General features: G+C 32.8%; 2 protein-coding genes and 1 long non-coding RNA gene across 9 annotated transcripts in view; 2 read left to right on the top strand and 1 right to left on the bottom strand.

Moving 5' to 3' along the window:
• The first annotated feature begins 798 nt into the window (after positions 1 to 798).
• On the top strand, positions 799 to 2,034 carry LOC128201301 (uncharacterized). Its single transcript, XR_008253173.1, has 2 exons — positions 799 to 1,318; positions 1,581 to 2,034. It is a non-coding gene; the product is annotated as an uncharacterized LOC128201301 (long non-coding RNA).
• Positions 2,035 to 3,608: 1,574 nt separating this feature from the next.
• On the top strand, positions 3,609 to 9,359 carry LOC113522972 (zinc finger CCCH-type with G patch domain-containing protein). The gene is made up of 10 exons (XM_052897939.1): positions 3,609 to 3,769; positions 3,857 to 4,063; positions 4,387 to 4,488; positions 4,943 to 5,080; positions 5,548 to 5,642; positions 6,564 to 6,681; positions 6,883 to 7,069; positions 7,506 to 7,666; positions 8,144 to 8,314; positions 8,707 to 9,359. Exons 1-10 carry the CDS (start codon positions 3,728 to 3,730, stop codon positions 9,124 to 9,126), a joined length of 1,641 nt encoding a protein of 546 aa, XP_052753899.1. The 5' UTR covers positions 3,609 to 3,727; the 3' UTR covers positions 9,127 to 9,359.
• LOC113522541 (uncharacterized) overlaps positions 9,180 to 14,945 on the bottom strand; it is a 77,208-nt gene continuing 71,442 nt past the window's right edge. For all 7 annotated transcript variants that reach the window (XM_052897938.1, XM_026908265.3, XM_026908261.3 and 4 more), the window contains 3 exons: positions 14,607 to 14,922; positions 13,340 to 13,506; positions 9,180 to 12,240 (listed from right to left, as the gene is read on the bottom strand). In XM_052897938.1, the coding sequence (XP_052753898.1) occupies positions 12,100 to 12,240; positions 13,340 to 13,506; positions 14,607 to 14,922 (624 nt within the window). In that variant the 3' untranslated portion in view covers positions 9,180 to 12,099. The remainder of the gene's footprint in view (positions 12,241 to 13,339; positions 13,507 to 14,606; positions 14,923 to 14,945) is intronic.

Raw genomic sequence — 14,945 nt, 5'->3', positions numbered from 1 at the left:
TACTAGAGTAAAAGGAGAGTCAAGTTCGAATAATTCGTCAGAGACGGATAGAGAAATATTGTAAAGGCATTCCGGCACATAACTAGGAGCAAGGCGATCTAAAAATTTATTCGCTAAAGTTAAATCGAGTGCAGAACGTGATGTATGATCACTAAAGGCAGATCTGAATCTTTTAATATTATTCCAAACGACTGATGAATTAACTTCTGGACAGATAGAAGAACAAAATCTTCTCCAGCCTTCTAATTTCTTTTTTTTTCAGTAGTTTTCGAGTAGAACGTGAAACTGCGGTGTAAATTTCAAATTTTTCTGGTGTCATGTAATTATTATAATTTTTTTCAGCCTCTTTACGATTTTTAATTGCTTCCGTACAATCTTTGTCCCACCAAGGTGGGGAGGGAATTTTCCCTGAAGCACTATTTTTAACAGGAAATAATAAATCAGCAACCTCCTTCATATTTATCATCAAGTCATTACAACATTGATGTTCATTTCCATGGTAAACAATAGGTAACTCCGATATTTTATTATCTAAATATTGTTTGTAAATATTCCAGTCTACATTTGATAAATTATATTTAAGCCGAGGACCACTCTTTCGACTTGAGGGAATGGAAATTGGAAAAGAAAGAATGAGGGGAAAGTGATCGCTTCCGAAGGTAGAGGAATGAGGATACCACGACAGTGAAGAAGCTAAATCAGAAGAACATATTGAAATGTCAGGAGCACTAAACCCTTCATTCGGTGCAGTTCTACGTGTTGGTACATCTGAGTTAATAATACATAAGTTGTAAGTGTCAATTATCGTCAGGAGTTTTCCACCATAAAAATTAGAAGCAGAACTGCCCCACGATTGGTGCTGAGCATTAAAATCGCCCATTACGAGAAAAGGTTTAGGTAAAATTGAAAATAATTGTTCTAGTTGTGAATATATTTGGCATGTAGGATCAGGAATATATAAAGTAACAATACAGATACCATTTATAATTATAGCAGCTGCATTAATGCCGCTATATACAGGAAGCGAAAAAGAAGAAAAAGGAAGGGAGTTTTTGACCAATATGGCAACACCGCCATATCCGTCAGCTCTATCATCACGGAGACTTGTAAAGCCTGAAATCCTAAAAGGATATCCTGGCTTTAACCAAGTCTCTTGTAGAGCTATTATAAAAGGATTATATTTATTAATCAAATAAAATAAGTCTGATTTCTTGTTTGTTATGCTACGACAGTTCCACTGAATTATTAGGACTTTGTAATCCATTGTGAGAAGTTAATAATTGAGAAAATACATTGTAAATGGCATCGTTGGACGGTGGTAAAGTTGTTTGAATCATTTTCGATTGCGATAACACTTTAATAAGCATGAGAATAATATCAAAGATGGATTGATTATTGTCAATATTATTTGATGATAATGCACAACCATTAGAGGGAGCAGGAATATTATATTCCTTAACTATGGCTTCATGGGCAGAACGATCATATCCTTGTTGTGCTTTTTGAGGAGAGCGTGGTTTAAGTGTAACTGTTTTTTTATATGATGATTGAATATGTGGTAATGATGATTTCTCTTTAAGGAAAGAAGATTGAAAATGAGATTTATTGGACGGAGATGATGATGTTAATACATCTGAATATAGTTTAGAAGTGGGAGGATGAAATTTTGATGCTTCAGCATAAGAAACACAACTGTGGGCCATTGTTTCTTTAATGGCTTTCTGATGTGCATATTCAGGACATTTCTTACTAATTGCTGAATGAGAACCATTACACAAGATACAAGAAACATTTTCCTCATCTACTTCACATTTATCACCTGTATGATTTAGCCTGCATTTATAACACCGAGGATTTGAACGACACTGCATCTTGACATGTCCGAACCTACAGCAGTTATAGCATTGGATAGTGGGGTAAATGTACAAATCTACAGTTAATGATGTGTAAAACATAAATACTCTTTTTGCTAATATTTGTCCATCAAAAGTAATAACAATGGTTTCAGTATTAATAAAACTTGGTTGTCCTTCATTAATGGTCTTTTTCTTAATTCTTCTGGTTTTTAGAATTCTCCCACAACCTATAGGTACTGATATATTTTGGATTACTTCCTCTTCTGTCCAATCTTTAGGAATACCCCTCACAATTCCCATACGGGTTACATGGAAAGAAGGTATAAATGCCTTAAAATTATGTGTTTCTAAGTGACTATTATTTAAAAATGCATTTGCATTTTCAAAATTTGAGAAAGAAAGCGATAAACGGTTTCTTCCTATTCTTTTGAGGCTACCATTCACTATATTATTTATCTTATTAGTGTGTAAAAAGCGACCAAATGCAATAGGATGTAATGTAGTGTTATCATTAGGATGTGTTTCATTTTTTTGTACATGAACGACATAAGGAGCTACATCCTCGGCATTGTACAAAGTTCTGCTTAAAGTACTGGGTGGAAAAGCAGGTTTAACAGACTCGGTATTATTTACAACTGGTATTGATACTTGAGTTTGATTCTCATCCTCAATACATTGACAATCACTATCTTTAATTTTAGATTCGAGACCTTTGGTGTGCCTCCTTCGTTTTTTATTGCAATGTTTGCAAATGCGACGTTCGCCACGTACTCGCTTACGTTTAGAACTTGCAACGCTAGAACCATCTGTGTCCATACTAGATTCACCCAATATATCAAAACTATTATGAAATGGGATAGTTATATTTGCAGACACCTGGGGGGTTGTCCCCCCAGGGTCTATAGGTGGATCCATAATGTCTAGTTAATATAGATAATCTACTTACCAATATTTACAGCAACAAACACTATTACTACAAAATATACAATTATATATACAATCTAATACACAATATATAAATAAGACTAATCCTTATATAATTAAAAATAAAATTAATTTAAAGAAGATCAAAAAACACTCCCGCTTTTTTAAACGTTTCCCGCGCTTTTTCCCGGCTAATCCAAAAAAAAAAAAAATGTAGTTTTGAATTCAGAACGTACATATTTTTACTTATAAGTAAACATATTTTTAAATAAATTATAACTGGCCAGTCTCACATACATAAAAACGTTTCTTCACAATACTTTCTGAGTGACCTGGTGCAAGAGAGTACATGGTGGGCGCAATTTAGACGCAATATTTGAGAAATATTGGGAAAGGTAAATGAACGGTCGGATACTGTAATAAATGAGTATGTGGTCGGCCTCTGAACTGGCGATCTCTGCTGTTTACCGGTCATCAATTCAAGGGACGACCGATCACAGGCCGTAAGAGATGACGCAGGTTGCCTATGAAAGCACATAAATCATGTAGTTGCAATACATTGCGTAAAAATGATTGAAAAAGGCTTGTAAGGTTGGGAAGGAGATCAATGATCGACTACTGGGCACATTACAGTGGATATTGAATATTGATCGGTCCGATTCGTGTCCAAAGCTTGCGTATTGCTTGTTAGATAATATCTAAAATATAATTTGCTAGAATGGTATATATACAGATATATAATTCTTGACCAATATCCATAAGAACATCAACTGTCAAAATGCTTGTCAAATCAAATCCTCACAATCAAATCTTTAAATATAGTCTCTTTTATCTGTGCTTTATGTATAGTGTCTGTAATCTATGAACACATCATTCCAATTTGTTTATTATTATTGTTTCTATTCCTATTAATTTTAATTATTTACAGGGCAGAAATTAAATCAGTAATGGACAATTTAAAAACTTCATTAGATCAATATAATAATCAGGTAAAATCATCATAGAAGCAAATTATAGTAGGAAACTTTTGTGATTACTCTTTCTTTTCCTTTTTAATTTTTTATGTACAATTATAGCTTTCGATGGTAAACGAAGCACTCACTACAGTTCAGGATCATACAGAACGTGAATCACTTGTGGCCCTTCAGTCTGAATTGCAACAACTTATTCAATTAACTCAAGAAAGTATAGACACTGCGGTGCCAAAAGATAATGCTACTGATAAAACTATACAAAATAATAACGAGAAAAATGATTTAGACGATGAATACGCATTATTCATGGTATGTTTACTAACATTTCTTGTTTCATTGAAGTCCTTGGTGCTAGTTGCCTACCTCATCCTTTACCAAGTGCTCTGTTTTGAGGAAACGCTTGAAACTCGTTCTATATATAACCTCACTGTTCACAATAGGAAACATCTCTGAAACTGTGCTTTACGTTACTATCCAGATTCTTAAGTATAAGAGTGAACTCCTTGTTAATGGCTGGAAGAAGGTGGTTGTAGGCATCATGTCTAAAAAACAAAAAAAGACAGTCCATTATACAAACTATAGAATGTGTAATTTGCCACTCTTAATATAAATAAATGTAAATATTTTTACAGCAAGAAATGGCTAAAACTGGTGTATATGATGTAGACAATAGAGAAAAACCTGAATGCTCAAAAGAGAATAATCAAAATGAAAGTGACAGTAGTGATATAGAGGTATGTATTATTTATCATAAATGTTTTATTATGCACTAAATATAATAAAAACTTAATTTATTGGTACATAACATGAGAACCTTTACTTTTTAAACAATGTGATTAAAAAAGTCAGTCTTGTTAGATTCACTGTATGAACAGATATATAATAATATAAATTTATGTTTTAGAAAAGTACATTATTAGTGTAATTGAAACATGTTTTATAATTAGGTCCTCACTAACAGGGGAATGATTGAAAGGACAGATTTTTTTTAAATTATTACTGTTAGAAATGATTAGGGTTTTCTGCAGTTTCTGTCACGTAGATCTCATTATCAAACTTTTGATGGGTAATGTGTAATTAAACAATGTAAATTTAGTGTAACTTATTTATTTTTCCTTAAAAGGTTTCACCATTGATTATGTTATGATGTTACAAACTATTAATATTTTTTGTTTAATTTTGTATCAGGATGAATTGGCTACATTGCTAGGCATGAAGTGTGCTGTATACCATACCCATAAGTGGGGTGGCCAGCCAAGCCTTCACAATGCAATGGTCAGTGCTGTTATCCCCAGACAAGATGATGACCAGTTTAAAGATCTGCAGGTTAGTTTCACTATTATTACTGTTACTAAGTTTATATAAAGAAATGGTGCATATTCCGTTTTATGAGCCCTAGAATCTCTCTTTTAAATATAAGTTACTTATAAAACTTTATTTGCATATTTGAAAGCATTCTTCCTGTAAATACCAATACAGATAATAGATAAATCCTGTAGTATTAGGCATATTAAATATCTGATATAATTATTAATTAAAAATACTGTAAATATTGTTCAATTATCTATATGCATTATATAAAAGCATTTAGAAAGTTAATAAATTAATATTAAAAATAATAAGTTAAACATAATAATAACTAACAAAAATAGTAATTAAAAAGTTTTCTAGTCCTTCTTTGTCCTGAATATAAAGTATATACAGATTTCATAATGATTTCTTGGACCGTTAAATAACAAACTCAATTTCACATTTATTAATATTAGTAATGATGGAGTACATAATAATTTCAGGTGCGAGTGCTTTTCACTCATCCAACTCATGCAGAAATGTTACCATGTCCTTTCTATCTAGATGGTGAATGTAGATTTAATGATGAACAATGTAGGTGAGTTTATGTTATGCTTATGTATTATTATTTTATTTGACTATGTGGTCCCGGCATAGAATAGGCCACCCCTTCCTTTCCCTTAGGTGTCGTAAGAGGTGACTGAAGGAGGGTGAGGGATGGGCCCCAGCATGTTTTTTAAAACATCTCTAAAGCCTAACTGCAGCTGCCAATCCATCTACCAAGTATGGCAACTACTGGCAAACCCCATAAGGGGACGCTTATGTTCAGCAGTGGACAGTTAAAGGCTTTTTTATACAACTTAGAATGGCAGACACGCTGACAGCCCAGCTGATCGACAATGGTAATCGTCGCCTATAGACATGAACAGTACAAATTAGTTAAAGGCTAATATGATGAGGATTATTAATTCATTGTTTAGATAATTGAAATATTTATTTAAGTAGCTCTTATATAGTCTTAGAATATCTATGGAAGATACTCACTCATTTATTTGAAAGTATCTGTCACCTCTATATAATTAAATATCACAGAAAATAATAACTAAAGAGACTAAATTAGATTATTATTAAACAGTTAATTGTTTGTTTTAGTAATATGTATGTATGTATATATTTATTTATTTATTTAACTTATGTGTATAATATAAACATATTAGTCTAATTGTATGTTTATAATATAAGTATTATTTTTTATATTTCCTCAATTTAATAATGCACCGCTTACTAATTTTTCCATTTGCCCAATAGTTAACTAATAGTAGAACATCGTCTGATGAACTCTGATGTTAAGTGCGCCATATGTACATAGTTTCACTGTGCATTAAAGTTTTTTAAATTAATTTGGTCTAGTCATACTCTTTTTAGTTTTATGAACCGAATATTGTTTTCTATTATGGCATTCTTATTTTAAGTTAATTATATTATGTGTGGTTATTAATTTCAATAAGTTTCCTTGCAGATATTCTCATGGCAACATAGTAGCATTATCAAATTTAAAAGAAGCGATCGAACCTAATTTTGATTCAATAAAAGTTGGAAGTAGAATATTGCTGAAATTAAAACCACCTGAAGGAGAGGTAAACATAACATCTTAAACCTCAAAAGGGCAATGTTTATAATATGTCCATAGGCACAAATATATTATTATTATAGATGTGATATCCATAACGTTAATTTGTTTGCCTGGAATAGAAAAAATGCATAAAATAAAATCTATTTTACTACCAATTCTATGTCTCAAATTTGATGCATTAAATTATTTTCTCCTTGTATTACAGGACACATCTTTAACTAAAAAATCCACAGAAAAATATCACTTGTGGCATAGAGCAATTGTGAAAGATGTAGATTTAGAGAAAAGAGTTTGTTTAGTGAAATTAGAACAAGGGCTTAAATCAGGAGAGAAAAGGAAATCAGGTTCTGAAGAATTCCAAGTTCATTTTGAAGAAATTTTTCCTCTCAATGGTAAGATACTTAGTACACTATTACAACAGTAAAAACGAATTACATCAGTAAAAATTTACAATTAGTGTGTCACCACTGCATGTTTTCTGCCATTGTCTACAATCTCATCAGTTTATATACAGTCTTTCTAGACAAAGATATTAAAACCTTTAAGAATACGGCATATTCCTTCCCAAAAGGCTGGCAATGCACCTGCGATTTCTCTGATATCACCATACTGTACATACTGGTTTGGTCCATGGTGGTGAAAACTGGAATATTTTATCAGAGTTGGTGATGTGAGTCATGAGTTTATAGAATGTTCGATAGTTTGATGTCCGTAAAATTTACCTAGATGCCCATTAGTTCTAATTAGTTACGTTATGTTGTAAAAATTGTTAATTTATATTATCACGTAAATGAAGTACAATACTTTACTGAAGTAACACCATTTTAGCTGAAAATGATAGTGATTCACTATCTGACGACAGCCTCAGTGACACTGAGTATCCAGATAGTAAAATATTACGTACAGAAGATGAGGACCGTACGCTTTTAATAGAGAAGAGTTTGCAAAGTAATGCACCAGCAATGGGAGAATGGGAGCGTCACACCAGAGTGAGTATGTATTACATCTAATTTAATTTTCTTTAGAGGAGAATGAAATAGGCACTATTAGTAACGGGAATTAATTCCCTGATTGCTAGTAATGTTATGTTCATAAGTTCTACCTCACTGCGGTCCCTCTGGAAACTATTGTAGTTAACATCTGGTAAATTAGTCACAATGGGCTAGCTGACCTGACTTTATCCTCACCTATCATCTCTCATTGGTATTCCGCTGACATACAAACGGATTTACCATTTGTATAATTTTAATTTGTATAAATTGTATGTATAATATAGTGTGGTTGTAACATAGTACTTGTGTCAACATATTTTAATTCTATTCTCTGTAAATATAGTAAATTATCTTTTCTGAAAGCTCTGGCCGTTTTAATGGATACCACCTGATATTTAGAGTCTAATTATTCATGACATACAGAGTCCTAGCTTGGTTACAAACAATCTTTATTGGAAGTGATATGGTTAACAGGGTATTGGATCCAAGCTAATGCTGGCGATGGGTTACGTGCCGGGCACAGGGCTGGGCGCGGCGAGCGACGGCCGCGTACAACCGGTTGAGGCGCGTCTGCTACCCGCCGGCAAGAGTCTCGACCAATGCATGGCCATTTCGGAAAAAGTCACCGCACAAGACCCACTCAAGGTGAACCGCTCATTTCTGTTTTTCAATATATAATAAAAAAAAAACTTTATTTCCACATTTTATTCTATAAGAATAACGATCAAGATAACCATATATAAAGACCTAATTAAATGAAGATGACAAAATTTACTAATACGTCAGCCGAGGACTATATCTCCTGTATACACACCATTGTCTATATATTTCTTTCTGGAGAACGCGTATTTAAATTTTTATTTGAGCTATGAAATGACATGTAATATACATGATGATATGTAATATATACTTGTACAATTCGGTATAAAATATTATTAATAAACAAGCCTATTTGGAATAAAGTAAATCCTTTTCAATAGTTCAATATTCCGTTTTATTGTTATTATGTTGTTACTTAAAATATTTTATATTTACAGGTAGAACAACGACTCAAACGTCTTCAAAAGAAAGAGGAAGAACGAAATAAAAGAGCTTATGAGCGCGAAAAAGAAAGAGAGAGAAGAAATGTATTTAATTTTCTTAATAAAACGTTAGGAGATAAATCAGATAACGTGGAATCATCGGCGGTACCACCAACAGGTATAAAAGAATCCACAAGTAAAGATTTGAACATTGAACAGTTCAAAATAATGGAAGATACAAAAAAGCTTGAACGGGAGATAGTAAAATTAAACAGTTCTCTAGCCAGACACGCTCCTAGTTCAAATGGTTACAGAAGTATTAGCCTTCAAATTGTAGAGAAAAATAAAGAACTAAGTGCTCTGAGAAGTAGGGAAGAAGTCATTTCTAAAGAACAAAAACATCGAAAAGATAAACAAAAAATGACAGTATTTTAACTGTTTTAATGCAGAATCAATATTATGTTAATATAATGTATAAATAAAAAACATTATTAGAAACAAGTACTTTATTTGCATTCTACATTGTTCATTTGTGAACTCCTTACAACTGAAAAGTAAGAAGTTATATTTTCATGCCATTAGGAAATAATAACAAAACCGGTCATTTGGTGGTGTTAATGAAACACTTGTATGTAATTATAAATTTCTCTATTTACAAGTGACATTTTTAGTTTAAAATAAGCGTACATGGCATAAAATTACAATCGATACATGAAAAATTTTTTCTATAAATTAGATATTTGTACTATCAAAACAATATTACAAAGTACTTATACATGTTTACGGTTGTTGTGTGACTAGCAAAAGATTTTTGCTGAATTAATTTAAAAATTAAAAATTTTAGCAACAGTGGGTCATAAGTAATTAAAATCTAAATTATCTAATATTATTTATACTATACCTAGATTAGGTACCTCGGTTTTAAAACCCCTTTTTAAATACATGTAAGCAATAATAAAATGTTAAAATTTTGTGTATTAAATATTTTCTTTCAAACCTACAATTTACATCTATAAAAATGAGTATAAGTCGTGAAGTTGTATAATTATGTTTAACGTAAAAACGACATCTTAAATTTGCTACGTGAGCAAGGTATTTGTACTTTTTTCTATGACCTGTATTTTTTCTATACACAATATTAGAAGGCCTGCGCCACGCATATGATGAATGAAACGTCATGTCGTCATATTTGTAAGACGCAAAAAGTCTTAGTAACCCGCTATAAAATATTTACTGTATGTGAGTGGGTGCTGAACGATCATGATTCGACATTCCATATATGATTTCCAATCCATTTCCACACTGAAAGGACAAGGACTAATGAACTTATTTAATCAGTCGTTGCTTTCTAATGTAAATGAAGGCCAAAATCTGAGTAAAAGATTATAATTATATGACAGCTTCCGCCACCAAAAACAGACCATACATGGGTACATATATTTTTATTGGTTTAACTCATTATTTGTGTGGCCCAGAGAACTTGATAACAAATACATAAATAGCAGTAATCAAAGGCATCGCCAATAATCTAAATTAACATCTAATTTGAGAGAAACTTCTTACAAGACCCACTGTAATTTATACAAAGTGTACACGGCAATAACATCGCAAATGTATGGTCAGCAATTATAGCATTTTAACAATAATCATGATCCACCTTGATGCTACTTTTGTTCCCAACTGTATCAATATCGTCAGTGAATCATAAAATAAGGAATTAACAGATGGCTATTCCAATTCTAAATTATATATGTTACAGGTAACACTAATTTATCTGGCAGTTAAAAGTAATTTTGATTGAATACACCACATATCTGGAACATTATACTTGAATAGCTTTATCATACATATTTTAACTTATATAAACGTCTTGATACCCATTTCCACAAATACACAGTTGCAAACACAAGATGTTTAATGATATGTATTTTAATGAAAAAGGGATATTATAATAGTAAGAGGTGCCATCTTAGTTAAAAAATGTGCTATGAAATATACCATTTCCTCAGTGAAATAATAATCTTTATTCATCTGATAGTAAACAATCGCTCGCGTTAAAAACAGGACAATACAAGATATAATGTTTACTTCTATTATAACAGATACTGTTTTCTAACTTTAAAAACATTATAATTTCATTTCTCTGAGGTATAATGTAAAAATGGAATTATCTGCCACTTGTATAACAATCACTGCATATTAATACCCATATCAATAATCGAACATCAATGCTATATTTCGTTCGGTACCCATGTGCTAATGGCGTCACGACATTAATTCACTTTTATTTACTTGTATGTTGTATTGGACGACATGCGTTTTTGTCATGTTAGATTCTGTTAAATATTTGATTATTATTATTATACTGCTACCCGGACCTGCCTGTGTAATATTACTAATTATTTTATTATTATCTAATAAGTATGCATTGACTCCCCACAAACATTAAAATTTTACTAAACAAATTCATCACAGAGATTTGTTACATCCGTGTCACTACCTCCTTTCCACCATCGCCATTCATACTATACTCATACATTCTATGTAATTGTATTAAAATTTGTGCTTAAATGTTAAATTACATAATTATAATACAATAGAGAGTAACGAAAATAAAAGAGAGACATTTTTGTACTAATCTAAACGTCTTAAAAAATAAGTACACGCTTTATGAGACTCTTTGCCGCAATACAGTCGAATCTTGATGGATTGGTGAAGCCTTTAGCTTGTGGTTATAGGCCAATCCCATAAGGGAAGATGAGCATCATGTATTTATGGCAACAACAATTATATATTAAAATGAATGAGATTCGTATGGAACTCGTACAAAGCCCTTATTTAATTATAGTTGCGAGCAAATGCGTAGTGGCTGACCACAAACAGAATAGACAACGCAAGATATGATATGAAAATAAGTGGTTATTTCAATAAACAAAATACTTGTATTCAATTATTCACCTCGCACACTACTAGCGAGCAAAAAACCTTTAATATTAATTTAAACTGTTATTATACTCATTATTTGTACCGGCAAGAAGTGGGTTGTTCGATTTCTTTGCTCGTCAGTTTATGTGACGTAAATTTGTACAATTGTAAGAAAATAAACATACATTTTGAAATAAGAACATCTGATAATATTTATTATCAGAATTATTAACACAGAGGGAGGGCTTTGACCATGGATGCTGATATTGGTATACAAATTACAACACAACAGATATTATTTGATGTAAGGGCAAGTCATTTGACACAATATATTCTCTGCGGTCAGCATACTACGATCCGTCTGTATTCATATAATAATTCAATATTGAGTTTTAAAGCGGCATTTACGTGACGCACCAAACCCTGGTAAACTACATATATATTTCGGATTATATGTACAGGGTTATTGATTACTATATAGAGCTATAGCATCGTCCGCAATCGGTTGATGACGTAGACCATTGTGGATTCTACATTATCGAACACGGGGACACCGGAACGCTTTGCAAGGTCTGTGAGGTAAGTGCGCCCACGGTTGTAATCTTTTATTGCAGCTCCGCTGTACTGAAAGTTAAAATATTTGTCTGTTAGTACTATTGAATATTAGGTAGACAAGTCTTATATATAATTTTATTTTTTTATTTTATACAACTTAGAATGACAGACAAGCTGACGGACCACCTGATGGAAAGTGATAACCGTCTCCTATGAACATAACAGAATATACTGTTTTGCCCATGATACCCCCCATGCGTTGCTATTCCTGAGGACTCAGGTGTTATTCCTCTGTACCCTGTAAATTCATGCCATATCCCACCCTTTAAACTGAAACACAGCCATGCAAACACAACTGCTTTACAGTTAAAACACGAATGGGGCAGAGGTGCCCAAGCAAACAACTTTTGCACAAAGTGTCCCTCTGGTAAAAATGTATGTTGCTATATGAATTTGAGCATTTGTAAAAATTTAGTACACTTTTCTTCTTCGTCTTTAGTAAGATTAAAAATATCCTATATTAATCTAGGATATTGTCTCACTATGTAATATATTTAATTCAAATTCGTTCAGTCATATAAGTATGCTTGAATTATAAAATCTATATATGTTTATAAATCTCACATTTATAATATTAATAATATAAAGGATAATTCCAATCCAAATATTTAACTTTCATTAATAATGAAATAAAGGTGTTTGGAATTGAAGAACAAATTTCATTAATGTATGAATAATTTTTATGTTTATTATTCTCATAATAGGGACTCACCATAAATATTGTTACATTCTTACAATATAATGTAAATGTGATAAAGATAGATAAATAATTTTTATTGTATCCTTATAAAATAATAATAGTAAACTTATTATAAATACAAACAATTAAAAAAAAATATTACACTAATGAAACAATGGGCGGCCTTACCGCTTAAACCGATCTCTTCCAGACAACCTTTAGATGGAGAAGAGTAATTATAAACAGTTTGACTGGAGGCGCGAAACTCTGTTCGTTTTTTAAATGCATATAGAGATATAAATATATATAATTTGTTTGTTACTAATCTTCATGAAATTTAACCATAGAACTCTAATCTGGCAATCAATTTCACTTCGTACAAGCGCAGTCGTAAGTAAAAACTAATCGATAATACAGAAGTTCACTCACGTTGGTAGCCTTGGTCGGGTCCATAGGCTGGACAAGCAACACGGTGGCAGAAGGCCGCAAACCCATGTAGTGCGCCGCCAGCACCATCGCAGGGAAACACGGCGCCTCCGCGCTCATTGAGAACACCAACACCCGTGAGCCGAGTAACAAGTCTTCATCGTAAGTGCCTGCAATCAAACAAAACAATAACTCCTTCTATTCTTTTACCAAGCAACTGCTGAAACAAAGAGAGAGGAGAGGAGGGTATTGATAATTTTTTTTTATTACATATGTTAGGCGATAACTCACAATTTTTTTTGCAGCTAATAGTACTTGTTACTACCGTGTCAATGCCATAACAATTTTCTCTATTTTGAGGGTGTCATAATCTATATGTAACTATAGGATTCTGCGTTCTAAATACTAAAATTTATTATAAAAGTATCTACAAAATGTCTCGTTTATTGGTATGTGTGAGTATTCATGAAGTCGCCTTTTCGACAGAGTACAATGTAAATGTTCTACTTATTATAGATTTTGTAGAAACTAATAGATACATTTACGACATTATGATGTCATTAACGCTATAAATTTAGCCTCTTATTCATATCAACGCAACTGTCTAAATAAACCTATTTTAATTGCTGAAGTGTTTTTTCTCTTTCTCTTGAATTTGGAAGAAAGTAAGCAAAATACACTACATGTTTGTAGGAAGTATACATTTTTATTAATAAAATAGTTAAATTGAAAACCTAATATAAAATAATTTTAATTGTAGATAACCTGTATTTTTATATTAAAAAAAATGGCCACAACTTATTACAATCAATAATGTAACTCAACACATTCAAACTACGATTACAGCTTAAAATAACAAGTTGTGACTGTATTTGTAGTTTAAAGGACTATTTTTCTGGAATAAAATATTTTTTTAAAAGTTGCTGGCCGCCATAATTACTTTACTCCGGTATAGAATAGGCCACCACTTCCTTTTCCGTGGGTGTCGTAAGAGGCAACTAAGAAGGGCAAAAGATGGGCAGCAGCGTTCCTCTTGAGACATCATCAAAAGCGAAACTGCGATTGCCAACCCACTTGCCAAGCGTGGCAACTATGGGCAAAAACTATTCCCTCAAGGGGAAGGATTGTGTTCAGCAGTGGACAGTTAAAGGCTGATGATGATATTGATAATGATACATATATTCTATGTAGCTCATAATACATCATAATGATCCAAACACATTACATCCGAAAAAGATTCCTATTTCTTCGTTAGTGAAATAAAAGTCACCTTTAAAAGGCTGCGGTGTTAGATCCTCCGTGACTGTGTAAAAGTCGGATGCGCTAAGGCGGGCGCCATTATCGTCGGCGGTAGAGTGGTCGCGCAGTTGGACCGTTTCGCGGAGCGGCGAGGAGGGCGTGGTGGGTGTGGCGGGGGACGCGGCGGGCGAGGGCCGCGGCTTCTTGTCCCGGCGCGGGGACTCGGGGTGCGCGGGAGCAGATCGCCGCGCCGGCGCCGAGAACATCCGTGTGTAGTCGTTCACCCGGGGTATCACATACGTGATACCCTCTTTCCGTAACATTGCTTCGGGCCGCGTGGTGTTGCTCTGCGAAAATAAAAAATAACATT

The sequence above is a fragment of the Galleria mellonella genome, unplaced genomic scaffold (genome assembly GCF_026898425.1).
Source record: "Galleria mellonella isolate WM207_F2 unplaced genomic scaffold, CSIRO_AGI_GalMel_v1 utg38, whole genome shotgun sequence".
Lineage (NCBI taxonomy): Eukaryota > Metazoa > Arthropoda > Insecta > Lepidoptera > Pyralidae > Galleria > Galleria mellonella.
Note: the sequence above shows the minus strand (reverse complement) of the source record. Positions and strands in the feature narration are given on the sequence as shown.

What these genes read in the sequence shown, in the direction of transcription:
- LOC113522972 (XM_052897939.1), top strand. Translation starts at nt 3,728, where the DNA reads ATGGACAATTTAAAAACTTCATTAGATCAATATAATAATCAG. An exon ending in AGAAATTTTTCCTCTCAATG is followed by an intron (nt 7,070 to 7,505) that starts GTAAGATACTTA and finishes ACACCATTTTAG; the next exon opens with CTGAAAATGATAGTGATTCA. An exon ending in CCGCACAAGACCCACTCAAG is followed by an intron (nt 8,315 to 8,706) that starts GTGAACCGCTCA and finishes TTATATTTACAG; the next exon opens with GTAGAACAACGACTCAAACG.